The sequence below is a fragment of the Mirounga leonina genome, unplaced genomic scaffold (assembly GCF_011800145.1).
Source record: "Mirounga leonina isolate KUSES-001 unplaced genomic scaffold, KU_Mleo_1.0 Mir_115, whole genome shotgun sequence".
In the NCBI taxonomy this organism is placed as follows: domain Eukaryota; kingdom Metazoa; phylum Chordata; class Mammalia; order Carnivora; family Phocidae; genus Mirounga; species Mirounga leonina.
Genome location: NW_023270268.1, coordinates 76,110,388 through 76,137,224, shown reverse-complemented (window position 1 = coordinate 76,137,224; position 26,837 = coordinate 76,110,388). Strand labels below are relative to the sequence as shown.

The 26,837-nt window shown below is 47.1% G+C and overlaps 1 protein-coding gene across 1 annotated transcript in view; it reads left to right on the top strand.

Annotated features, from left to right (window-relative positions):
- The window catches only part of DGKG (diacylglycerol kinase gamma), a 208,205-nt gene that overhangs the window by 137,598 nt on the left and 43,770 nt on the right, over positions 1–26,837 (top strand). The window contains exons 21-22 of the mRNA XM_034999770.1: positions 2,361–2,451; positions 22,442–22,619. Of these exons, the coding sequence (XP_034855661.1) occupies positions 2,361–2,451; positions 22,442–22,619 (269 nt within the window). The remainder of the gene's footprint in view (positions 1–2,360; positions 2,452–22,441; positions 22,620–26,837) is intronic.

Below are 26,837 nucleotides of genomic sequence, written 5' to 3'. Positions count from 1 at the left end.
GTCAGATTTAATCAGTCCGTTCTGGTCCTTGGTCGTCACTTCATTGGTAGCTAGAGGAATGCTTCTTAAAGTCATGACAACTGACCACCTGCATAATGATCCCCGGGGCACTCATGCCTCTTCCTGGGCCCCATCCCATAATTATCACAGGGACTCTCTACAGATCGCAGCCCAGGAAGCAGTATGTTAATCACATTCTCCAGGCAATTCTTATGAATACTAATGTTTCAGAACCACACATCTGTCTCCGCATCCTCACAGCACCAGGTGTGATCCCTGGACCAGCATCAGCAGCTGGTTAGAAAACAAAGAATTCTTGTGCAAGACTGTTGAATCTCAGATCTGTACCTCTGAAACAAATAATGCAATATATGTTAAGGAAAAAAAAAGAAGAAGAAGAAGGTAGCAGGAGGGGAAGAATGAAGCGGGGGAAATCGGAGGGGTAGACGAACCATGAGAGACGATGGACTCTAAAAAGCCAACTGAGGGTTCTAGAGGGGAGGGGGGTGGGAGGATGGGTTAGCCTGGTGGTGGGTATTGAGGAGGGCACATTCTGCATGGAGCACTGGGTGTTATGCACAAACAGTGACTCATGGAACACTTCATCTAGAACTAATGATGTAATGTATGGGGATTAACATAAGAATAAAAAAAAAAAAAAAGAAAGAAAACACAGAATTCTCAGGCCCCAGTCCTGAACGCCTGAATCAGAACCCACATCTTAATGAAGTCCCCAGGCGATCTGTATTCACATTACTGTGCCTACAGAGAACCAGTGATCTAGAACAGTGTTCCGTATTATTTTTCACTTCATGGCAGGCGTAGAAAACAAAAACACTTGTTTGGCATACAGATAAGAATGCCCACTGTGACAGTGGGACTCAGCTGGCCCTAGACCCCAGCCTGGCCGCACCGAAGACCGAGGGGATTGACAGTCCAGGTGTGCCTGATTGCAACACACTAGTTGAGAAGTACCAGGCTACTTAAAAGTATACCCGGTTCGGCTAACTTTCTTCATTAGGCCGAACTCCCTAAATCTTGCCTATTCTTATTTCCCTCGTTACTTATTCTTTCTTTTCATACATACATAGAGTCAGAAAGACTACTTCCCAGTCAACTGGGTCTTAGAAATCGTCATGCAATGGAAGAACACAGTCTCATCATCTTTATGTTCTCTTTGAGAAATGCAGAGATAAAAGTTGTCTTTTATTCTGAAGACTCATCTACTATGGCCCAAGGAATACTAGGGAGAAATAAGAGCCTTCTTCCCTCCAAAGAATGCTCCATTCCTCTTAGGCCACAAATCTGAGGATGGAGGATCAGCGGTGCACAAGGTGGCTTTCTGTCCTGAAGAACGTGCCAAGAAAAATGTGATTTTGTTTACTCCTTCCTTAGCAAAATCTGCCAGCTTATCAACTGGACAGGTGTCCCTTCTCTTAGCCAGCCCCTCAATAATGGGATGATAGGTAGGATGGAAGGAATGGAAGACCAGCAGACACACTTCTTGGTGAGACCATCTGATATAAATGACCAAGTGTCAGGGCACACCATCTGACTTTGCCGAGCCCCCAGCTACATGGGAATCCCTTTCTTTTTCCCCCACTAAAGAAAATGTTGAAAATTTTTAAAACTCAAAATGGTGAGCTCTTACTTCGAAGCAAATGATAAGGTCTTCCTCTAAATGAAATATTTCTGTGACCTAAGCAAATGCAATTGAGGAGGAGATGGGCGGGGGGAGCTCTTGCTACCAAACCACTCACTTTTTTCCTTCTCTTTCCACCTTGTCTGCAAATCTGTGTCTAATTCTCTCCACTCTGCTTCCGTCAGGCAGAGCATAGACAGAGCAGCACATGTTTTGCCTGGTTTTGTGTGGGACTCTATCTTCTCTGCCCCAAGACTGTATATACCTCAAGTCTCCAAAGTCTGTCTGATCTTCCCTTTGTGCCCCAACGATACCCAAGAGAGGGCTCTACCAGTAGTCCCTCTGCATTAGCAGTAGAAAGGACCACGATCCGAGCATGATGTCACTTGCCACCTCTGGCTGATTTTCAGAGAACTCTTCCCTTGGTCCAAGTAAGGAGGCAAGCACACCTTTCTCCTGCTCTGACCAGGAAGTTCACAGCCATTGGCGGTTCCGCCGAGTAGCCATGATGTCTAAGAAATGAAAGCGTTTTTCTCTAAGGTCGTAGCCGGAATAGCCAGTGAAAAGTGTCTACCCCCGATCGTCTGATTAACAAGCGCTGAAAACATAGGAGTGGGGAATGCTGAGGGCTTGGGCCTCCGAGCCCCAACAGCATAGCTATTTGACACGACCGTTTCAAAGACAGAATATTGAGCCAGCTTTCTGCTTCACGGGGCAGGATGAAGAACAAGCTGTGGTACTTTGAATTTGGCACCTCAGAGACCTTTGCAGCCACGTGCAAGAAGCTCCACGACCACATAGAGTTGGAGGTAAGGCTTCCCAGGCCTGGGTTCTGGTCCCGGACTGTCTCTCACACATACCCTCAGGACGTGTCCCTGGGGTCCTTAAGAAGTGATCCAGAGTGGAGTCCATTTGTTCTGCTTCCATCCTGTTCCCAGAGACCTGTGCAACCTCTCTCTGACCTGCCTTCCTTGGCCTGTCCAGGGAGGCCTTGGGGCTCTGGGGCCTAGAGGTCCATTCCTGTCCTCAGCCCTGTCCCCACCGTGGCCTTGCAGTTCCCCCTTTTCAGAGAGGCCCAGACGTATTGGCGGCCAGCACAGGGAGACGGGCTGCTTGCGGGGGGAGAGGGGGGCCGGAAATAGCCCGAGGCCGGTATAGGTGTGGGAGCCAGCAGCCGCAGGGCAGCTATCTCCCAACGCACTCGGCCTCTGCTGTCACAACTGCTTCAAGGAGCCGACTCGGTGGTGCCCAGGGTCGGCTTTGTGGGTGCGCAGTTGCTCAGACGGGCCTCCGGTTAATGTTCTTCGTGTCACTGTCCTGAAATTCTTGGTAACTTTTTAACAGAGGGCCCTGCCTTTCCTCGTGAACTGGGCCCCTCAAATTCCGTAGCTGCCCCTATTGGCACTCTCGTGTTTTCCTACCTCTCCCGGCACCTGCAGCAGCCTGCCTCACACGGGCTTGCCTGAGGCTTCCCTCCCGCTCAGCCCACCCCTGCTGGGCTCCCCTCAGAAGTCTCTTCACCGCTGGGAGAAGGCCTCCTTGGTCTCTGGCCACCGGAGAGCCCAGACGTCTGTGCACGCCAGCCTGTCTGCTCTGCGGGGCCTCAGGCCGCAGGTCCCCTGGCCCTTAGCTCTCAGCTACCAACGCGTTCAGCCGGGATGGGCTCCCCCTGGCCCACCAGTGTTGTCCCTCAGCCTGCATTAGCAGTCACGTGGGGCCTGGGCACCCCTTGGAGGAGGAGCATTTGGCCTAAAGCAGTGTGGGAAAGCCCTCTATTCCCTGTGGAAGGCAGCCTGTGCTCACAGGGAGTTTTCACAAAAACACAAAGCCGGAGAGTCTCTGCTTCCATTTGACTCATCTGCCTGCCCCTCCCCTTCGGGTGCCGGGTTACCACCCCCAGGGGGCTAATCCCGGCAACTTGGGCCCAGCTCAGTCTGGAGGACAGAAAGGCCCGGGAGCCAGGGCCGTGTGTTCCCAGGTGGGACCAGCTACCCCTGGGAGAGGCTGAGGAGCTAGCCCACGGTCTCTAACTCACTGCCTGGGAGCTGCAGTGGAGGAGGAGGGGGTCCGGGCTTGGAGATGGAGCCAGGCCAGCAGAGACGCACGTGCATTTTTCCTGTTGGCGTGATCGTCTGGTGGGGTCTCTTTAAATCTACCCCAAGTGAGGGACAGCCCTGGCCTCAGCACTGCCAGCTACAGACGCACAGCGCCTGCTTGTTCTCCCTGCAGCTGGCCTTGAAACTGTGCCCAGGACAGAGCAGCTCAGCTCCCCTGCCTCTGCAGCTCGTCCTGCCCATGGTTCCCTTTGGGTCCAAGACACAAGGGCTCTTCCTCAACCACAGAGAGGGCTAGTGGGCTCGTGGCAAAAGACGCGGGGGACCTCTGGAGGGGGTGGGGTTGTTCCATCTAAGGGTTGTTGGGGACTTGCGGGGGGAGCATTTCCTGTGTTCCTTATCTACCCATAATGAGTCTTTTTAGTATTTATTCATGCGGGGAGGGGGTCACATGCAGGCCGTTTCCAACAGCCTGCAGGATTGGGGCAGGCACCGTTATTGCATCAGAGAGTGGTGGGTGGACGGTCCCGTGCCCTGTGATCCAGAGGAGGACAGAGAGGCAGATGGGATGGGGGGCGTGTGGGCGACAGGGGCTGGGCGGCCGCAGAGCATCACGGGTAGATGTGAGAGCACCAGGAGCCTCGGGGAGAGCATGAGCAGAAGCTGGCGAAGGGACCTGCTAAAGTAGCCGCTACACACAACAGCCCAGGCCTGTGAGGACCAGCGCACTCCTTGGTTCGAGGTCAGTGACCCCAAGAATAACCCCTACAGGGGTTTCTACTACACATCACTGTTTCCAAAGCCCTATCTCGGCTCATTGCATAGTCACACGACAGCCCGGTGAGCTGTGCTGGCCAGGTGTTATTATCCTCATTTCATGGAAAAGCAAGCGGAGGCACAGAAGTTTAGAAGGGTAAACAGAAGGAAGAGAAAAGTACAAAGGGAAGAGGAAAAAGTCAGATGCTTGGACTGCCTACCATTATGTGTCCTCATTTGACACAAGCACCCAGTGAGGCAAGTATCTTCACATTTTTTAAATAAAGACACTGAGGCTCAGATACATTAAGTAACTTGACCAAGATTCTATTGCTGGAAACTAGTAAGAAGATTCTAGGTCTCCTGGAATGAGTTTAGCTTAGAACTCACTAAACAGAGATGTACCTTGAAAGTGCTAGAAACTCCGTGAATTCTTCAGCATGGATGCACAGTTTCTTCTTCCTTTGTTGAATGTGGGCCCATTTGGTTCCCTCTCAGCCGAAGCAGCTAGGTGGGTCTGCTAAGAAATGCTTTAGAAGAACAGAAGACACAGTCGTTCTAAACAGCTCCATTTAGAAAGGAATGGGTTCAACCATGAGAGATGAAGGACTCTGAAAAACAAACTGAGGGTTCTAGAGGGGAGGGGGTGGGGGGATGTGTTAGCCCGGTGATGGGTATTAAAGAGGGCACGTTCTGCATGGAGCACTAGGTGTTACGCACAAACAATGAATCATGGAACACTACATCAAAAACTAATGATGTAATGTATGGGGATTAACATAACAATAAAAAATTTAAAAAAAAAAGAAAGAAAGGAATGGGTTCGTGCTGGACCACAGGAGAGTCAGAGTTATGCCTTCAAGTTTACAAAAGGCTTTCCCATGCAGCATCTCATTTCATTCTGATCCTCGGAACATCCAGGGCAAATATTCACATCTTTACTTTATGGGTGAGGAAGCTGAGGCCAAGAGGTGCAGCAACTTGAGAAAGAGCACAAAGGTTAGGGGTTGAGGAGAACAGATAGTAAAGTCAATATAGTTGCTGTGTGTGTGTGTGTGTGTGTGTGTGTCACACTGGTCAAAATCTGGGTGGGTAAGACTTAAAGCTAACCTGAGATTATGCAGGGAAGTTCTTCATTAAAAATCTCTCACGGGAAACACGGCCTATTTCTCTGAGGCTAGTGGCTTATTGAGAAGGACTAGGAGACTTGGTCGCTTCTCTGAAAGCTTACAGCCCAGCTGATAGAACACACAACAGCTGGTTAATATAGTATCCTCACTTAACTAGTGCTAAGGAAATTGGATCCAGGGGTCCTAGGGAGCCACGTGAGCCAGATCACTCTAGATGCTATTTTGAGCTGCTCAGAGACTCAGGGGAGAAGATAACTCTAGATCTCCTGCTCACCTGCAGAGACATGGCCAGGGCAGGCACCGTGAAAGGTGCCTGGCCCAGACACACATGACCAAGAGGTGAACCCTGTTCTGCAGTTAGGTCAAGTCACTTGTAGAACAGTGTGTCTGGGTGTCAGTATTCTCATCTATAAAATGGGAGGAAAGGGGTTAGCCTACTTCCAAGGCTGTTATCTGGATTAAAGTTTTCATGTTTTTGTTTTGTTTTAAAACTAGCAATGGAGCTAAGTGCCTCACAGAATCTGCAAGCAGCCCCAAGTGGCAGGTATCATAATCACCCTCCCAGAATAGGGGATAGAAGCTGAGAGAGGGTAAGGAGCTCCCCTGCAGTCTACAGCCTACGAATGGTCAGGCCAGGCAAATCCTGGATACCCCTGGATACTGGCACACAGTTTAGAACCCAGATTCTCAACTAGGTCTGGGGCCTATGTGATCTCCTTTTGTTCACATGCTTGTATTAAATATTTCAGATAGCATTAAAAGTAGGCATGAGATTTTTACGTTTATCAAAAAGGGAGCATAAAAAACATTGCACATGCTCGCCCTGAATGCTTCTTTCCCAGTAACACGAGGAAGACCTATGAAAGCTAGTGTTGTTCTGGAAAATGGGTGCTCCATAAATTATGGTTGATGCTAATTAAGAAGCCAACATGTCACTCCCATGACTCTCATCATCCCTGGTCTAAGGCTTCTCACAGGATCTCTTCGTCTCTGACTTCTCTTCGCTTCCAAAGCTACCGTTAAGGTTCATTTTAATCTGATTTCACCTGAATAAACAGATAGGGGCTGGGGTGAGGGAGGGACGCAGTGAGTCACCTCCCCCACCCCAGGCTCAGAATAGCTTTGGAAAGGTTCTTAGACGTGATCATAGTTAGGTGGAGCCAACCAGGCAGGCTTCGACTAGAGCGCTTTATTTTACATGCTGTGGAAATTTTTCATTTTACTGGCTAAAAATAAGAACTTCCAAAATTCCTTGATATTTTATCTACTTTAAAACAATGTTCACAAGGGAAGGCTAGCTGGCTCTACTAATATGAATTTCTGCATGGGGAAAAGTGAATCCAAATTTGGAAGCTGCTCAAAAAAATCTGTTATCTTATATATTTTGGGAATCTGCACATCACTGCCTCCCCTCCCCCCCATTTATAATTGAGGATTTTTTAAAATGCAACAAAGTCCCAAGGACAATATATCAAATAGTCCCATTTCCCCCTCACTTAGAAATGATATTTGTCAATATTTTGCTTTATTCCCTTCAAGTATTTTTTTAATCAAAGGCAGAAAATCTTACAGAGAGAACTGAGTTCCCCCGCAATCCTTTTGTGCCCTACAACTTGCCTTTTTCACTCGCCACGATGTTCTCGAGATCTCTCCGTGCTGATGTTGACAGAGCTAGTTCATTACCCCTGCCCCGCGATGGTGAGCATGCGCAGAAGTGGGAAAGCTTAGCCGCCGCCATGGAAATGCAAGCGGTGACTACTTTGCAGAGCGGTTTAGCAATACACGGAACTGAAAATGCATTTGTAGACTGTATGACCCAGTAGGTTCTTTGCAACCCAGACCTAGAGAATTTCCTGCATGCAAGCTCACGAGAGGGTAAGCATGGAGGTGCAGTGCAGCATTTTGTTATTACAACAAAATGGAACCAACCCAACTGACTGTTACTCCAACACTTTAAAAAGACAGTGTGAGTGGAAGTCCTAAATGCCACTGAATTATACACTTTAAGGTGGTTAATTCTGTGTTACGTGGATTTCATCTCAATTTTTAGAAATTTACTTTTACAAAAGGGAGTGTGCTGGGCACAGTGCTAGGGAGAGTTGATGCTCCTCATGATATGGGCCTTGTCTATGAGAATCCTAAATTCTAAAACTAACGTTGAGCAAGCCATGTACGTGTAAAGAAGTTAATAACAAGCGCATCAGATTATTTTAAGATTGGGCAGATACCTTTAGCTACTTCAATCCAATCAAGCGCCATTATTTTTCAAAAGAGAGAAATCAAGGGCTTTACAGTTTAAGTAGCCTGGCCAAGTTCACCCAGCCAGTAAGTGCCACAAGCTCCAACTGGGGGCGTTCTCTTATCCTGCCTCAGTCTCCACCAGCAATAGGGCACACTCTTAAATGCGAGGAAGAAATCTCCAAGCGCTTCGAACCAGGCCTCTTCTGGCATCCAGACCTTCTCAGCATGGGCAGGTAGAGCCCTTCAGAGCTTGGAGTAATGAAGATGGGAACCGGCCAAACACTCAGCCCATCAGCCCGGCTGCAAATCCAAGGCAGATGAAATGAAAACATGCTCCTGGGGAAGGGAGAGGTGAGAAGAGCATTCAAAGGGATTTTCAGTTCCTGGAAAATAAAAAGGGGGCAACCTAATTGTGCATTAAACCCTAGAGTCAAAGGGAGGCTGGAACAGGCCTTAGAGAGACATCCTCCTTCTGGTCTATTCCCTTCCTCAGTCAAGGCCAATGGCTCCATCAGTCCAGCACCATTGTCACACTGAGGCCAACCAAGGCAGTTCTGGCCAGCTCACGGTCCTTCCTGCCCATCGCCCAGTCCTTACTGCTGCTGGTGTCCCCACCTTAGTTCCTTCCTGCTTCCTCCTACTATGCAGGCCCCTCGCTTCCTGATTATAAAAGTAACCCAAATTCGTGGTAGAGCACTTTAAACTACAGAGAGACAGAGAGGAAAGGGAACCCAAGATCTCAGCAGTCAGGTCAGCACTGTTCTAATGCAGGCCTTATTTCAACCCCGTAAGAATATTAGCCCTTGTTTCTTTAAAATCAGGTCTCCAGGAGGACCTCTGTGATTCTTCAATTTCTTACATCTTTACCCATTTTTCAACACTGCTCCATCCTCCCTCTCTACCTCTTTCAGCCATGTCCGGGCTACAAGTTTCCTCCACAGATCCTTAAAATCTTTCAGCCAAATAAGAAGAAATGGTTTCTGTCGATTTTTCCTCACAAAATGCCACTGTCTGCTTACAGGTTCAGCCATGTAAATTTTTCCCTCTCTTAAATGATCCCTCTTTTTTTATTCCCACAAATGTGAACCCTGTATTTCACTTCAAGCCGCCATTCATCCATGTGCTCTTACTCTCTTGTTCTTTTCCATTTCCTTTGTTCTTTTTGAATTGCTTTGATTTTCTTTGTCTGCAGACTCCTGGCTATATATACTTTGTGTCTTCCAAGGACTTTGGAATAACTTTTAAGGATGAATTCTCATGTGCACATTTTCACAAAGCAGTGGGGAGATACACGGCACAGAGGCTAGATGAGGCTGTACTCGGTCTCAGATGACCCCGGGTTGGGGTCATGTGACAGCATGTCGGGCTAGGAGGCACCCCCACAACGGGTTCCTGGAAGGTCGCTAGGCTAACTCTAGCAGTGTTAAACTCTGCCCCGGTGAGTTTAACTTTTCTGCCCTGAAGGTCCCTTAGTCAAAGAATAACTTCCCTAAGCAATGTCTACCAAAGAGATGCATCGTCCAAGTAATGATAAACTGTGAGCTCTGTCGGTGGGAAATGTATCATTTCTCTTAGACTTTTTAGAATATTGAAAAGAATTCATCATCTTCATCTCCACACTCAAGAGATTCAAGAACCTCAGGGAATAGAAACATTCCAATCCTTTACTGCTCCTACAACTGGGTTATGTAACAGACAGAGGGTATTATATACGGATATGACTTGTTGGCTCTAGTGGATAGGCCTTTGTTTATCTATCTTCATGAGGTCATAAACTTGCTGATCCTAGTCTTCTACAGGAGAGGAATTAAGAAGGTAGAAGAATTGACTCTCTCAGGAAGCGTATCTCATCTAACAAAGGATCAGATAAATACCACTGTGCACACATACATGTTCATATCTCAAGTCCATTAGGATCAACAGATTAATAATAGCACAGTCATTTACCTTGAGACCAGCTCTGTCCAGGCATCTTCATTCATGTCTTATTTAATCCCTATAATAACTCTGTATGGTGTATATTATTCCCATTACTGATACAAAGAAACTGAGTCTCCTAAAAATAAGTAAGAACTCTAAGATCAGATGGGTTTCTGGCCCATGTGCCCCACAGTTCCTCCTCTCCCTGGAAGAGATGACCTCTGGGGCATTACACTCTGCTTTCCACCTAAGGCACGTGTCCCCCAGTCGATAGTTGGGCTCCCATGTAGGATTTGGCATAACTGTTAGGCAGTCAGCTGTCTGAAGCAAGGTCTCTATCTTATTCATTCTGGATCCCCGGGCCTAGCACAGTGCCTGAAATGAAGTAATTGCTCTATAGTTATTCATTATAAAATTGAACCAAAGTGTGAAAAATCCCATAATTAGTGTAAGCACTAACAGAAATTACCACTTGACCAGCCTCAAGAGAGACCTTTTTGTTGGAAGCCATCAAAATAAAAAGGACCCACCTTGCTCCATTTAAAACACAAAGGGGGAGGTAGCTGAGCTTGCAGCCTGGCACTGTGCCTTCTAAGTGCCTTGAGTGGGAAGTCCTCCCACGTCCATCCCTGAGCTGTTGCTAGGACCTCTGAAAGTAGCAGAGGGTCTGGGACAACTGTCAACCCAGGGCAGGAAATGCCAGAGTTCTCCCACTTCTTTCCCACCAGAGAGAGTTAAGACAGTAAGTGGGCAGAGCCCATGTGGCAGCAACGGTGCCAGGTGGCTGTGGGGTCAGAGGAAGTGACCCTGAAAGCCAGAAGAAGGGGGTCTCCATCCTCAGCTCTCTCTTAGGGCCCAGAAGCCTACCTGCCCCCCTGGGCCCTGCCAGTCCCCATGGCAATCAGCTCTGCTCTGTCTGCCAAAAAGCTGGACCTTTCAGAAAGCCCTATCCACCCCACGTTGCCCCGAGAGACCCAGACAGACAGCAAAACCTGTTAATCTGCATCCAGAGCAAGAATATCTCAATACACCAGTTTTGTTTTTGGGGTTTCTTTTTTGAACTTGGGGAGGGTGGAGCAGTGTATAGGAAATGGCTTTGCCTTCTGTCCAACTCTGAGGCAACCCACCACCATGAGCTCTGAGAAACAGCAGTTTTGTTTTGGAAACTGGCACCCAGAGCAGGCTTGCTCCTGGAAATGAATTTGCACCCCCCCAGCTGCAATGTTCTACTTCCAGCCTCCCTGCCAACACCCCCTTCCAGCTGCCCCTCTCAAAGGCACCATTGTGCCTGCCTGGCACAGCAACAGAGGAGGGCTGAAGAGGAAGAAAACATTTTCTGCCCATGGGATGTTCTTAAACAGGTTTGTGTACATGGCTTCATGCTGCATTCCTTGAGCCCACACAAACCCGCCAAAACTCCATCATCCCTGTCACAGATGGCAGCCACTTTCCAGTCTGTCTGGCCTACCACAACTCCCTGTCAGAGAACGCAGAGCACGCAGCTGGGTGGGCAAAGCTGGTGGGAGGGGGTCATGATGACATGTTTTCAGTACAGCACTCCAGCCTGCCAAAGCAAGGCTGAACGTAGACTCTGAATCTCTGAACTGGAAGGGGATTTAGTCCCATTTGCCACTCAAAAAAAAAAGATTCATTCTGGTACATTCTGATAAGTGCACATCCAGCCTCCTCCTGGATACTCCACGGATAGGAAGTTCATTGCTTTCCCAGTTCCATATTGCTGGACCGCTCTGACTTTCTGAAAGTTCTTCCCAATGTTGAACAAGGATGTGTCCTGTGCATCGTCATATCCTTCCCCTGTCAGCACATAGCACAATGCTTGGAACAAAATAGTTGCCCAGTCTGTGTTTGTGGGATGCATGACTGAGTTCCCCATCCGTCTCCATCCAGCGGGCCTGTTTCCACTCTCTGAGGCCCATAGAACATGCCTTCTTGCTCCCCATGTGACTGCCCTTCACAGGGCTGAAGATCTGATTCCACAGCATCTCCTATTACCTTCACTGAGCTAACCATCCCCAGTTCCTCATGTCACTTGATGTACAGACCCATGACTATCCTGACAACTCTTCTGTCGATAGACTCCATTTTTTCCAGCGTCCTCCTTAAAATGAAGACTCAAATCCCTTGTGTCTAGAATACTCAAGAAGTGGTCTCTTAGGTAACAAAGCACAAGATGATCAGGTGTCCGGTACATGCTCTGTAAGTTAGACTGTCTTCCTGAGCTCACTGTTTGCATCTCATGCAGGAAACCTTCAGGTTCATGAAGCCTACCACGAACCTGCATAAATTAGGAAAAGAAGGACCTTCCTTCATTTCACTTAGGCGATGTTTCCTCACCTGTAAAAATGAGGATACAAATACCAACAGCGCAGGGTGGTAAGGATTAAACATAAAATATATGAAGTGGGCCTGGTTCATAATAGTTACTCAATAAATGATCTATGTTAATATCATCATATAATATTCGTATGTATTAGTATCTAACTACCCGTGACAGACATCGGCTCCTAGAATGACCTAAAACGGCCCCTCTGGCTGCAGGGAAAGCCATGTCCTAAGATTTACCTACATGCCAGGGGCTACTTTTTTTTTTTTTTTTTTTTTTTTTTTAGTGTAGATAGCACTGGACTATCTTTCTAATAATGCTATCACCACTCATCAACACCACTCAATTTATCACCTTTTCTTCCCTCAGGATAAACATCAGATTATTGACACCGAAACCATTCTCTTTCGTTCTTCTCTAGGGAAAACAGACATCATTGTTTGCCCTGGCTGCTTTTCTTTCACTCCCAATAAATGTCTCTCTTCTGGCCATAGGCCAGGCAGATACGCAGATAGCTCCTTCCTCCTCAGTGATGTGCTAGAACCAGCTCGCTTGCTGGCACATCAGCTCTAGCCGCATTTTCAGTGATGTCACATTGGTAGCTTGAAATTGGCCATAGTGGGAGTATTTATACCATGGAACACCACAATCAGAGCTGCTGCTGCTGGGTTTTTTTTCTCCCCTCCCGGAGATCCTGCTGTTAAGCTTTTAGCACACCATTGATCCAGCACTGACCTGCTGTGAGCACCTTGAAGACAGGGACTCTGTCCCATTTCTGTTCCATCCCCAGGGTCTAGCACAGAATAAGTAGGTTTTCATCATTCTTGATAGATGAGTAAATGCTTTTGTCTTCTGTCTCTTAATGTCTCTCTCATATAAATCATGCCCCATGTGCCCTAGTCTTGTTACAAGCTGTTCAGCTATAGATTTCCCTTAGCTGCAATCAGAGGACTACTTCTTGCAGACTTGGATTCATCTTCCTTATCTCTCCCCAACCTGGACATTCAGTCCACTTTATTTGGTCAATATATTCATCCTTGGAAGTTGTGGAAATTCACCTAGAATACCTTGATTTCCATTTGGGGATTTCACCACACATTCTTTCTTTCAATTAAGCAACAGTTATATTGGACATCTGATGTGGGTAAGACATGCCAGGTACCATGAAAAACACAGAGCTGTGTAACATATGGTCCCTGTCCTCTGGGAGCTTAAAGTGTCCTGGGGACAGGTGAATAATACATAGCAAAATCTACATTCCATATTGGAGAGAGAAGCAAGGCAATGAAAAGTCAGAGAAGGAAAAGATCGGTTTCTACCTAGAGCATTGGGAAAAGTCTTACAGAGGAGATAGCTTTTGAGCTGGAAGGGTAGCATTCTACTAGGCATAAAAGAGGTAATTGGCAGTTTAGGGAGTGAGTACAGAAATAAAAGCAGGTAGGCCCAACTCTGTGGCCTATATGCAGACCAGTTTGGGCTACCATGACTGCCTTTTGCCAGGACCCAGGTCACCCTTTTTCTCAGCTACTCTCCTCTTTCCAAATCAAAGGATACCTTGGGCCAGTGCCCAGCCTTCCTTCCCCATAGTCTAAGGTACATTCCAACCTGCCAGGCCAATTCACAGAACACCCTCCCCACCTACCAAAGCAGAAATATGGCCACCATAAACGAGCCCTACCACCCCCATTCTCACCTGGGCCCTACAGGACCCTGGGACTGTATAGGATGGTACAGATGCTTTCCCTTTTCCTAATGCCTATGGGCATCCTGTTGCCTCAAAAAAGGGGAGTGGGGGATCTTGGTCAGGTCTTTATGTCAGCCATTCCTCTGTCCTTGAGTGTGTATCTGAGGCTCTGACGTAGAGCCCAGGCATCAAGCAAGGCCTCCCTCTCCTCCTGTCCATCGCCCTCTCAGCCCATCAGAATCCCTATTCAAGCGTGTCTGGATATTGTCCACCTCTTCCTCAGCCCTCTCTCTTTCTTCCCACTGTAACTGAAATATTATTTTCCCTAGACATCCCCCAGTACTTCCCTACTTCACTCTTCAAAGGACACCCCACCCCCATTTCTCACTCACCAGGGTAGGAAAGGACTCCTGTATCATCCCCAGACCAATGTCCACCACTATCTTCAGCATCTTCTCTTCCACTCCATCTGCTTCCATCCTAGGCATTCCCAACGTCCTCCTCCCTCTGCGCATTTATCCAACATGTATTCACTGAGTATCCTCTCTGCCTCAAACATCCATGAAAACCCTTTTCCTCAATCATATTACCTTTAGATGCATCTTCTCTCTCCAGCCCCATGTACTCCAAAAACACATGGCTGTTCTGACTCTGTTCCCTCACTACTACCCCTATTCACCCTCAGTCCCTAGTTAAGCCCTTGATTTTCCAAGAGTTAGCTGTGTAATCTAGGAAGGTCACTTACAAGCTCTAGGCCTCAGTGTTCTCATTCTGGTAATTAGAGATTACCAAATCTAATATTCCATCTGGCTTCACCATTCTAAGATTCTCTGCTCAGGCCTTCGTCCAGCTGCCAAAATCCTTCTTTACAAAATCACTCATGACCTCTTGATTGCCAATCCAAATGACCAGAAGTCTAAGTTCAGACCTGCTGATTCTGATTAGCTCTGTGACATTGGACCATTCCAATTTAACTTCCGTTTTTCTCATCTATAAAATAAAGTGATTAGACTGAATGACCTTTTAAAACTTTGATTCCGTGAGAACACAGACGCAGAGAAGAGAGAGAGATCCTTTTTGGAGAGTGGACAGGGAAGAACTCATGGAGAAAATGACATTTGTAGAGATTCCAAAGAAAAGCACAGAAAGGGTGCTAGGAGGTCCTCAAGGGTATCCTTCCACTAGGGGACTGTAATAATGGGTCTAGACAAGGATCATCATCCACTAATTAAGAGCTCTATAATGAAATATTCAAGTTGACCACACTGGAACCCACTAACCAATCTGAACATAACAACAACAACAAAATGAGACAAACTATAACCACCTAATGAGATGCACTAGGAAATATACACCCCCTCTGACAAAGCAGTCTTGCCAAAAAGTCAACCCAAGTGTCAACTATACTCAAATTTTTAAAAGTTAAATGAATGAATTAATTAAATTTGATTTAAAATGTCAACCCTGAATCTGATCAAGCCTCTAGATCTATAAGTACCAACTTAGTGAACATACAGGAGATAGACTGGGAATATGTTTAAAAGACACCTCAGATACACAATCAGCAAAATCCAGAATCTGGGAAGCTACGGCCTTACTTCTCAAAGTGTGGTCCATCACACACAGCACTCAGGATCACCTGGGAGCACATAGAAATGCAGAGTCTCAGGCCCTACCTCAGGTTTCCTGAATCACAATCTGCATTTTAATAATCCTGAAGTGATTTGTATGTCCAGTTGACCCATTTCCTTCAATAAATGTTAAACTATAAGAAAAAAAGGACAGGGAATTTATAGATCAAAAGAAACCTAAGAAACATATCAAACAAATCTGTAGACTTTTCAGACAAGCCAATTATTCTTAACAGTGAGATTACCAAGGAAATTTGAACAATTACTGGATATTTATTGATATTAAGGAGGTACTTTTTTAAGAGTGATGATGATATTGGGTGAGTCTTTTTTTAAAGACTTGTCATCTAAAGATACATACAGAAGTATTTGTAGATGAAATGTTAGAATATCAGGAACTTTTTTTAATAAAGATTTTATTTATTTATTTGAGAGAGAGAGAGAACACAAGCAGTGGGGGAGGGGAAGAGAGAGAAGCAGACTCCCCGCTGAGCAGGGAGCCGGATGCAGGGACTCCATCCCATGACCCTGAGATCATGACCTGAGCCAAAGACAGACCCTTCACCGACTGAACCACCAAGGCGCCCCCTATAAAATAATTCAATATGGAGATGGGGAAACAAACTGGGGTAGAGTTAAAACATGATTTACCTGTGAGTTGCTAATTGCTTAAGCTGAGATGTGGTGTACATGGGATTTATTACTCTACTTTCCTGTGTACTTAGAAATACCCATAATACAAAGATTGAAAAAGAAAGACTGAGACGGAATCAGCAAAGATGGGACGGACAAATCAAGACAAGGCAGTGCAGGGAACCCAAGAGAGAAAATGTCAAGCCGAAGGGGGACAAATGCCCCAGAGCCACTGAGGCCTGGGTTACACCTCCGATCTGGCCCGGGAGGGGTCATCCCAGAGAGACAGACAGACACAGACCAACCGCAAGAAGATGAAACAAAACAATCTGCGTTCTAAACCAGAGAAAATCGACGTAATCCGTGGCCCCGTGAATTGAGGTTAGAAGAAGGGAGAATTTCCTAGTTGCTAAAAACTGAAACAGGTCATCAAGTAAATTATGGGATCTCCTTCTCTGAGGACCTTCAGAAATAGGATCGACAGGGCTGAAACGGAGGCGGCCTCGCTCAGCGGGGAGGAGGTTCAGATCCGCCGCCTTTTTCAGGTCACCGAGGCCGACAGGCACTGGGGCGCGGAAAAGCCTGCAGCCGGAGCAGGGGAGCATCGATGCCTCCCTCATTTCCTGTGCTCTCTGCCCTTCTCGGGGCGTACGGAGAACTTGGCGGGTCCTGGTTCTGCCCAGAGTTACGGGGATTTTAGGGATCCGAGAGACGAAGGGCGGAGGGCGGTTGGGAGGGAGGGGAGGGGTACGTATTCCCAGTGCTTTGCATTTGCTCAGAAACGCGCTCCGGCTCCCTAACCCCGTCTCTGGTTGCTTACTCACTGGCTCTCCGCCAGACAAACCAACCATCCCGGGCTCACAAAGAAACCAGAACTAGGGGCATTGTCTTCTCAAGGGGGGCCGTGGCGAACGTGGCCGACAGCTGCGGGCCGGCGCAGCGGGGCCTGGGAGGAGGCGGGCGCGGGCCCTCCCGGCCGGTGCTTCGGCAGATTCCTGAACCGCTTCCAAGGGCGCAGGAGCCGAGCTGGACTCGAGCACCGCGCCCCGCCCGGGGCCTGCAGCGCCGCCTCGGACCCAGGCGGCCCGTCGTCCCAGTGTGACTGTGAGCACGACTTCGGGCGTGTGCGCGTTCGCTGCCGGGACAAGAGCTCTCTGTTTCGGCCCCACAGCAGGCTATAAATACCTGAGTTCAGCGCAGCCTCAGCCTGGAAGGGAGCCTGCTTAGCCCAGTCCTAGGTTAGGGACGGCTAATAGTGCGTTCAGGGACCGCCGCGCTCCTTGCACTCTCCCCTGGAGGGCGCCCCCCTCTCCCCGCCCCAGCCGGAGCAGGGGGAGGGGGCCCGATGACGTCATGGAACTGGTGGAGGATTTAGCTCAGGAACCCACCCGGGAGCCGCCCTGGGGCCGATGTTCTATTTAAGCCGACGGTGTACCACTCTCGGCTTCACTTTCCCAAATCCAGCACGGCGGCTTTCCACCTTCCCAAGATCTAAGCAGGCTTGGGGTTCTGAAAGAAATCAATGTGTAATGTCTAGGCCAAGAGCCCTGGAGAGTGGGCATGCAGGTATGGCCTGGCGGGGCTCTCACAAGCGTGGGTGGGGCCAAGAGGCCCTTAAAATTTTTCCAGCAAGGTCTCAGGTAGTGGGACTGATTCCACGTTGAAATATGCCTGAGGTGGCACAGGTAATATTATTATTAACTGTAATAACAATGTAGACAGTTATGGAATGCTACTGCTTTCCAGACACCACTCAGACCCTCAAAGTAGACACTTCGGGGTTATTCCACCACCCACCCCCATTTTACAGATGACAAACTAAAGCTCCAAGAGGTTAAGGAGCTTTAAGGAAGGATCACACAACCGCCAATGTCAGAGCCAAGATTTAAACCCGTATCTCTTTGCCTTCAGGCCCAATCATGCTCTTTCCAAGACACTGCATTGCCTCTCAGTTTTCAGATAGGTGCATTCCAAAGGTGAGGGCGCCCACTGTCCAACAGCCTCCAGGCACTCCCATCTCTTCTATTCTATTTGCCCCAGTCTGCCTATGACCCAAGACATAATGAGGGAAGGGGACAATCCATCAGAAAGCAGAGGGAGGACTGTTTGCTCTTGCGGAGAGAGGTTAACAACTGACCGAGTTAATAGCTAACACTCCTAGCTGGTTATGACTGGAGATGGAGGGGACAGGGTACACTTAAAACGGCAGCAGGGAAGAAAGATGACTTTGTGGAATCTGCTGTGCCAAGGCTATGCTGAGCCTAGTGGTGTACTTTTTTTTTTTTTAAACAAAGCTGGCAACAAGGCAAGGTATAATACTATTATCCAACATTGATGTGCCGGGCACTGCTCTAAGTACTCTGCAAGACAGAGTAGTGGTGGGAAGATTTCAATTATTCAGACAACAGCTGGAGTTTAATTTTGCTATAAGTCTAGCATCAGCAAAAGTCCTGATTTGCCTCATTGACTCTTTCATCTCCAGAGTAGGATCTGGCGTCTGACTGCCTGGGTTTGCATCCTTGCTCTGCCAGCCTGTAGAGGGGCAAGTTATGTAGATTTGAGCAAGCACCTTAACCCCCATGAGACCCTGTCATTTGGGCGGTAGCAGTGGTGCCCTGAGGATCCCAAGAGAGAAGGCAGGGCAAGGACCAGCACATTGCCCAAGGAAGCTCTCGCCAAATGTGAGCTGTTCATGCTATTCTTATTATTGTCTCTAGGAGGGAAGGGGCATTTTGACCAACAATAAATAAATTGAGATGATGTGGAAGTAACTACAACCAAGAGGGAAAGTGTCGTTTTGTCTCAGAAGTGATAAGGGTACAGGAAGTCAGTGCTGGACAGAGTTGAGCCAAGCTAATTTCAGAGAGTTTGGAAAAAAAGTCTGACCCAGTGGGATTCTAGCCTGAATCCTTACGTAAGAATTTATGTAGAAAGGATAGGAAGGATAGAAGATATTCCAAAATAAATTTTTGACAATTCATTAATTCCATTGGGAAGAAAAGGGAAAAGATTTATAAAAATTACCATGACTGCAGCAGGGCGCTCTGGGTTGGGCCCATGCTTTCAGGAGACTGTACATGTACATGCAAAAGCAGGGTGTGACCATGCAACCAAGTGTGAACGCACAAAAGCAACTCAGACCTGATGCTGGAGGCCAAACAGAATGTTAGACAATGAAGCGAAAGAGAACATGGAAAGAATAGCTCATTAGGACTTGGCCCACCAAAAGAATTTTTACCTTTTCCAGAGAGTAACCCTAACAAAAAAATGGAAGAAGAGATGCTAAAGGTGGGTACCAGAGCCCAGGGTAGATCAAAAGAGAACTAACTGGCCTTGGAAAAACACACCCATTAGAATCCATGTTGTTGGACAAACCTGTAGATGTCCTTCAGGGGCCGCTTTGACAAATCTTGAAAACAGAGTAGGATTCATCCAATGAGAGGTAAATGGACAAATACCCAGTTTTCAAAAAATTAGAAAAGGAGACATCCCAATCCCTGGCAAGTTTCTGAAATAAATTATTAACCAAGTGTTTGCCCTTTGCACATAGATATTAGTGATTTAATATGAGTTCTCTTATTCCTTTTCTGACAGAGATTGTAGGGTGGTCATTTAGAAAAATGGTGTTTGGTCTCAGCACAATCTTGTGTTTTAGTGGAGAGAACACAGGATTGAGGTGTGGAGACCTGGATGCTAGTCTGGTTCCACCATTAGTAAGTTGAGTGACCACAGGCAAGTTTCTAAACCCTTCTGGGCCTCATTTATGAAAGATGGGGCATGTTCTTTTAAGGCGCTCTCATTTTTTAATTTCCATGATTCCACATGGTAATGAAAAGGAGACTGAGTGACAGTCCCATCCAGAGGCTGCAGCCCCAGCAAGGCAGCCACACCTCGAGGGCTATGTAATGCACAGTGTCTGCCATGTTAGACTGACCAAGGAGAGGGCCTGGCCCCTGTTTTTGCCCTTTATATACATGTGTTAATGACTTAGTCCCCAAATGATAGGAAGGCTATGGCAAGGGGTCATAGAGTGAAGATTTAAAATGAACTAGATGGACGGAGGGGACTTGGGCTAGGAACCAAATGAAATTGATTGACGTAAATGTAAAGCCCTATGTCTACATTATTTTAAAAAATACTTACACAAGGTCACAATAGGGAAGAGCTGGCTGAGAAGTAGATAATGGGCTGAGGGTCTGGGTGTCTGTGATGATCACCCATTCAAGCTGAAGTGATTCAGCTCTCATCTAGCTGCTAACAAAAGAGCTAGTACAACTGTGATCATATTTAACAATAAGGATAATGATAATGGGGGACATGTGTTGCGCCTTTCCATGGGTTTCCCACATTATCTTATTTCTGGGGGAATGACCGTGTGAGGGGAGCCCAGCCCCAGGATGTGCTCCTGTCCTGGCCGCCTTTGCCATCAGATCCTGTGACAATGCTGGAGGCCTTACAGAATGGGAGAGTAACCAACAGTAGTCTGTGCAGAACAGGGCAGCCAGGACAGGGAAGTCTGGAAACCAGGTCCCACAGGAGCGGCTGAGAGAGCTGACCGTGTTCCACCCAGAAGAGGCACAACCAAAATGGCGGTGTGAGAGGGAGGAGAGATAAAGGGGTCGTTAGGACTTAGGCTCTGACTACCTGCCATCAAGTCTGCGTACTTCCATTTGTACATTGTGTGACTTTGGGTTAATTGCTTAACCACTTGGTGTGTCTCATTGTCCTTGGTGTGCAATGCAGTGTCTTGGAAAGAGCATGATTGGGCCTGAAGGCAAAGAGATATGGGTTTAAATCTTGGCTCTGACATTGGCGGTTGTGTGATCTTCCATAAAGAGGAGATAGTCACAGTAACTGACTTCCAAGATTATTATGAAGGTAATAAATGAGCTGTGTACAAAAGCTTACCTGGCAGATGGCAAATGCTTAATACATCTGAACAGTGATGATGATTGTCATCATGTAGCTGGTGGGCTGTCCCCATGGAGGAGGAAGGAGGGTCATTCTGTCTGGCTTCAGAAGGGAGACAAGGACCAATAGGTGGAAGCAGGAAGAAAGAGAATCTAGTTCAACATAAAGAGACAAGCTTTCAAATAATCAGAACTTTCCAGTGAAGAAATGAGTTTCCAATCACCAGAGAAGCTCACTCCATTCCATTTTGTAGTTGGGGGACAAGCCACGGGGATGATAAGGTACCATAAATTAAGAGCTCTGAAGATATCAAGAGGTAAGCAAATATGAATGGCAATAAGCCCTTCCTTCCTGCTCCTCCTCTGTTGAGAAATCTCTGGAAGTTTGGGTTTGTAGGTAACCCCAAAGACAGTGGATTTTTGTTGCATGCTTTTCATTTTTCCTGCCTCACAATAAGTAAGCTAAAGACCTTGGGCTTTACAGTCAAATTCCCTAACTTTGAATCCTTGCTCTTTTATATATCAGTTGTACAACCTTGAATAACTTAACTTCCTTCTCTGGGTCTGGTTGTTTTCTGCTGTAAAGGAAGTAAACTACCTACAGTCGTGAGGAACAACGATCAGAATTAATACATTTCTTGCTGCATTGGTAAACAGTATGCCAAAAGGAGGCTGACCTTATAGATATTTGAGACAGGCAGATTCAAGCCATCTGGCCTTTCGTACCTGGGGTGGGGGATGCGGGGGTGGTGGAGAGTGGATAAAGACACTCTGCAACGTCAGCAAGCACAAGGGCCAAAATGGCACTTAAAATGCAGATACGGGAGACAGGTGAATTCTGCAAGCCTTCCAAATCTTTTTTCTTTATTATTGAAATATGCTTGACACATAATGTTACATTCGTTTCAGGTGTACAATATAACGATTCAACAACTCTATGCCTTATGCTGTGCTCACCGCAGGGGTGGCTCCCATCTGTCACCATAAAATGCTATGACAATACCATTGACTCTATTCCATGCTGTATCTGAAAGCCTTCCAAGTCTCCACATCTTGTCCTTTTCACCGGAGGGATAAAATAAGGGGGGGGGGGGGTGTAAAGTGAAACTTTTCTCTCCTTTGTTCAGAATCTACTATGTGTTAGGTTCGGGGCTCAGCTTCCCACCATATCTTCACAATGGTTAGGCAGGGACAGAATTGATGATAATGAGGTTGGACCAGAGAACAGGTTTGCAGTTGTCTTGAGAACCATCCCTAAAGCCCTTCTAGATCTGAAGCCTTGTACTGCTGTCCTCAGAGCTGACCAGGACTGCATCTCCCCAACCCACTTCAATGGCCAAGGCATTAGGCCTCCGCCACCTTGCTCAAGATTGAGCTCCTGGCTGAGGGCCCATCACACCCTTCATGAGAACCCCCACCACACACACATACACATAGCGCTTGGGTCGGGGTACACTGAGAACACTAACCAATGATCTTTTCTCTCTGCCCCTCAGTGTGACGGGGTTGAGGTAGACCTGAGCAACATCTTCCTTGAGGGCATTGCCATTCTCAACATTCCCAGCATGTACGGTGGCACCAATCTCTGGGGAGAAACCAAGAAGAACCGGGCTGTGATCCGGGAAAGCAGGAAAGTCATCACTGACCCCAAAGAACTGAAATTCTGCGTCCAAGGTAAGCAAGGCATGAGGAAAATTGCTCTAGGTCGGCGCCCCAGTGGAGAGGGGCATTCAGGTGGGTCTGTTAGCAAACTGTACCAGGGCCCGTTGCTCTTGGGCTCTGCCAACTCATCTTCCCTGTTGTTGCAATGTTTACAACCTAATTGAGAAGAGAAAACTTAACAGTAAGGGAGCCCTAAATAACAGTCAGTTGTCAAACTGAGACTCTGAGGTCAGGAGTCAAACGCTGCTCTCAAGGTCACCAGTGCCCTCCGGTAACTAAATCCAATAGTCAGTTCTCACACTTGATCTTCCTTCACTCAGCAGTGGCATTCCACCCGGTCCCTCCCTGTTCCTGCAAATACTAGGATTCCACCGGTTCCTGTTTCCCTGCTCCCCCAATGGTTACCCTTTTCTAGTCTCTTTCACTGATTCTCCATCTCTCTAATCCCTTGGTGCTGGCAGCCCACCGGCAAGGGCCTCAATCCTCTCTTCTGTCTGTGCTCACTCTTTGGATGACCTCATCCAGGCGTGAGACTTTATTTAAATACCACGTGAGTGTCAGTGACTCAGCATGCCCAAAACCAAACTCCCGATGTCCCTCCCACAGACCTTCTCCACCCATAGCCTTCTCCATTTCAGTTGATGTTAACTCCAGCCTGCCCGTTGCTCGAGCCAAAACACTTGGCACCATCCTTGACTCCTTTTTCTCTCACACCTCCCATCCCACCCATCAGAAAATCTGTTAGCTCTACTTTTAAAAAAGTATCCAGGATCCAGTCACTTCTCACCCCTGCATTTCTGCCACCTTGATCTGAGCCACCTTGCTCTGTCCCCTGGCTTACTATAAATCCTCCTAACTGGATTCCTTGCTTCTATCCCTCCCTGCCCTATAGAGTCTGTTCTCACCACTACATCAGAGGACCCCTGGGAAAATATGTCAGATTATGCCACTCTCTGGCTCAAAATCCTGCAGTGGCTCAGAGTAAAAGCCAAAGATCTATATGTGGCCCAGAGGGCCCTAGATAGTCTGGCCTCACGTTACCTTAGTGACTTCATCTTCTGTCACTCTCCCCCTCATCCCTCTGCCTCTGACACCCTTTCTCCTCTAACACAGCAGGTTGCTTCTATGGACTGACTATACTTCCTGACTGGAGCAACTGGGAAGTATGCCTTAGAGGCCATCAGCTGGACCTTGCCCTGTCAGCCCACTAGGATACCGAACACACCTTCAGCCCTACCCCTTACCAGCCATTTCCACCAATGAACCAAGTAGGAACTTAATCAGAGTACCTGGGCAGCTCTGATTCCTCTGTGGTTTGGATAAATGGCCCCCAATGATCCTCAGGGGTTCTCAGTAGACTGGTGAGCTGAGGGAAGAAAGCCATGTGTGAGGGTATTGGCAAAGATACCACACCAAGAGGCAGGAGGCTGGGTACAAGTCCAAGTACTGGCACTAACTATTTTTGGCGCCTCAGTTTTCTCTTGCTGTAAAACCAGGATCTCGTGTAAAATTTTGATAGCTGAATGAATGGGGTTGAACCAGATCATTGGTTCTTACACCAGGCCTGCTTATTGGAAATGAAGGTTCCTGAGCCCTACCCCAGATCCACCTAATAATCACCGGGTTGGTTCCTGGGAATCTAAATTTATAATGAGCTCCCCAGACAACTCTGATGGGCTGCCAGTTTTGAGAACCACTAACATAGACAAACTATCCGTGGATCTGGATCTCTGTTCTTTGATGTCCCTGGCTGACAGGTGCTAACACTGGATGTGATCCTACCATAGAAGGAGACAAAATTTGGCTGACCATCAAAGGGAGGGGTTACTTGCTTATTTCAGACCCATCTGTTAGACAGATTGTTCTATTCCAAGGCAAGGTCATCCAGAGGTGTCATCTCTACACCTCAAGCCTTTAAGGGAGGACTCAGGAATTTTTATTTCTCTGTTGCCCTCTTAAGTCCCCTTTATTTCACACAGTAAACTTTTCAATTTGTATAAATTATTAAACTGAATAATGTGTTCCTCCTTCCTCCCTTGGCAGGGGAAGTTGTGGGTGCTAGCAGAGGGTGGGGAAGCATTGGAGGTTGTAGAAAGTTTATACAAATTTTCCCACCCTGGTGCTCCTACCCCACACCCACCCTGACATCCAGTTCCAGCAGAACAGAATCAGGGCAGAATCTTCCCCCTACCTGCCCCCCCCCCCCCCCCAGGGTGTGGAGAAGCTCTTGCTGAGGACATGTTCTGGTTAGGACTCAAGGACTTATCTTCTCCTTACATATTGAACCATGTATCTTCCCCTTCCAGCGAGAGGAATGTGTCTGCTGATCTACCCATCATCTACAGGAACTCTCTTCCCCAAATCCCCCTTTCCCACCCCCAGAATGTGCTTTCAGAGCTAAAAATGAGCTACTTCCTGTTCTTTCGATGAGGACATGAGCTGATCAGAGCAGAGGCCAAAGTGGGGCCTGGCTTCTGGGCTTTACAGAGAAAGTGGCATTGATCTTTCTTTTGAAAGGGCTGTGATCTCATTTCCGTTGAGATGTTAATGGGGGAAAGCTAAAGAGACAACCTATTTTCATAGAGAACATCGGCCTGAGAGTCGAGAGACTGGGTTCCAGTCCATACTCTGCCTCTCACTAGTGTGCGATGTTGGGCAAGTCTTTCACCCTGTTGGGTTTCAGTTTTCATTATCTGTAAAATAGGCAACTAGGCTCCTATAGATCACAGGTTCCTTGCAGCTCCACAAAATTAAGGCATGGCTAGGTGTCGGTCTAGGTGGGCTCCTTGAGCTAAATCATCTGGCAGGTTCCTTCCATCTTTCAGTGTGTTTTGTTTCAGTTTTTAGGCCAGCTGCTGGGAAGGCAGGAATCTCTCTCAACAGGCTCTTCATTTGCTGGGATTCTTTACTCCTTGGCAATTTCATTGGGATTAGAGGTGAGGAAGAAGTCAGGAGAGAGCAGTGGGAGGGAAGCAATTTCTCTTAGGAGGTATAAGAGGAAATGCACTAGAAGGGGTTACTGTCAAACCTCTTCATCACAGATCAGTCTTTCTCCTTCGAAAAGCAATCTAAGAAGTAAGGTCGTTCAGAATGAGCATGGAATGAGTTCTATAAAAACATTGCCTAGTTAGAACACAATGAGTGCCAGGAAAAGCACCATGCTTGCAATTGAATGATGTGGGTTTACATTTAGGCTTTACACCTTCCGGTTTTATAAACCCAACTTCCTGGGAGTCTCAGCTTCCTCATCTGTAAAATGGGCATAATAATATCTAACTTTTTATGAAGATGATGGATGTGAAAGTGCCTGGAACATAGTATAAGCTCAAACTTAAAAAATTTCCCCTCACCTTTCATCCTAGTTTATTCTGGGACATACCTGTTAAATTTCTGATTTTGAAGTTCTTAACTTTAGCATTGCCATCTACCTGTACTAGCAATAAAAAGGAGCAGAGCTTCTGCCAAAGTCCAGCTCAACCATTGTCCTAGCACATTAAACTTATAACATCAATTGTACCGACATCTCCTTTCCTAGACCTTTCATGTTCCAAGCATGGAGGCTTGGCGTAGTCATCTTTGTATCCCCGGTGCCTGACCCAGTGTGGTTAGTCAAAACAAAGTTGTTAGATAATGAACAGTACGTGGGCATTGGTTCTTTTTCATTTTTATAACACCAATAAGAAGAGTGATAGATAATCCCTTATATTTGCATTTCATTTTGGCTTACAATTAGTTTTGCATATATTAACTTCATGTGATCCTAACCAGAGACCCATGAGCAAGGTTACACCCACTCCCTTCCATATCCCTACTTCATAGCTGGGAAAAAACAGAGGCCCAGAGAAGGGGGCCTTTTACACAATTTACATCCAGTGGTAGCATCAGAACCAAGTCCATGATTCCTAGCTAGCCTCAAGTGGCTAGTGTCCAACCAGAAAATTTATTTGAAAATCCTATTGCATGTATTGTACACGCCAGACACTCAGAAAACAGAAAATGTTTATATACCAGGCCAAGAAAAGGCTCCACATAGACCTGTGAAAATTCTGCTCATCCTTTAAGGTCTACGTCCAGGGCTGTCTCCTTTCTGGAGCTTATGGTGGCACCTCTGGAAGTGAATCCAACCTCTGTATTCCTAGAGCACTTGATTTTGCTGTCTTGACAGTACACTGATTATGGGTCACCCTGTTTCATAGGCATGTGTATCATTGTCATTTCTTTCTCCTGCCA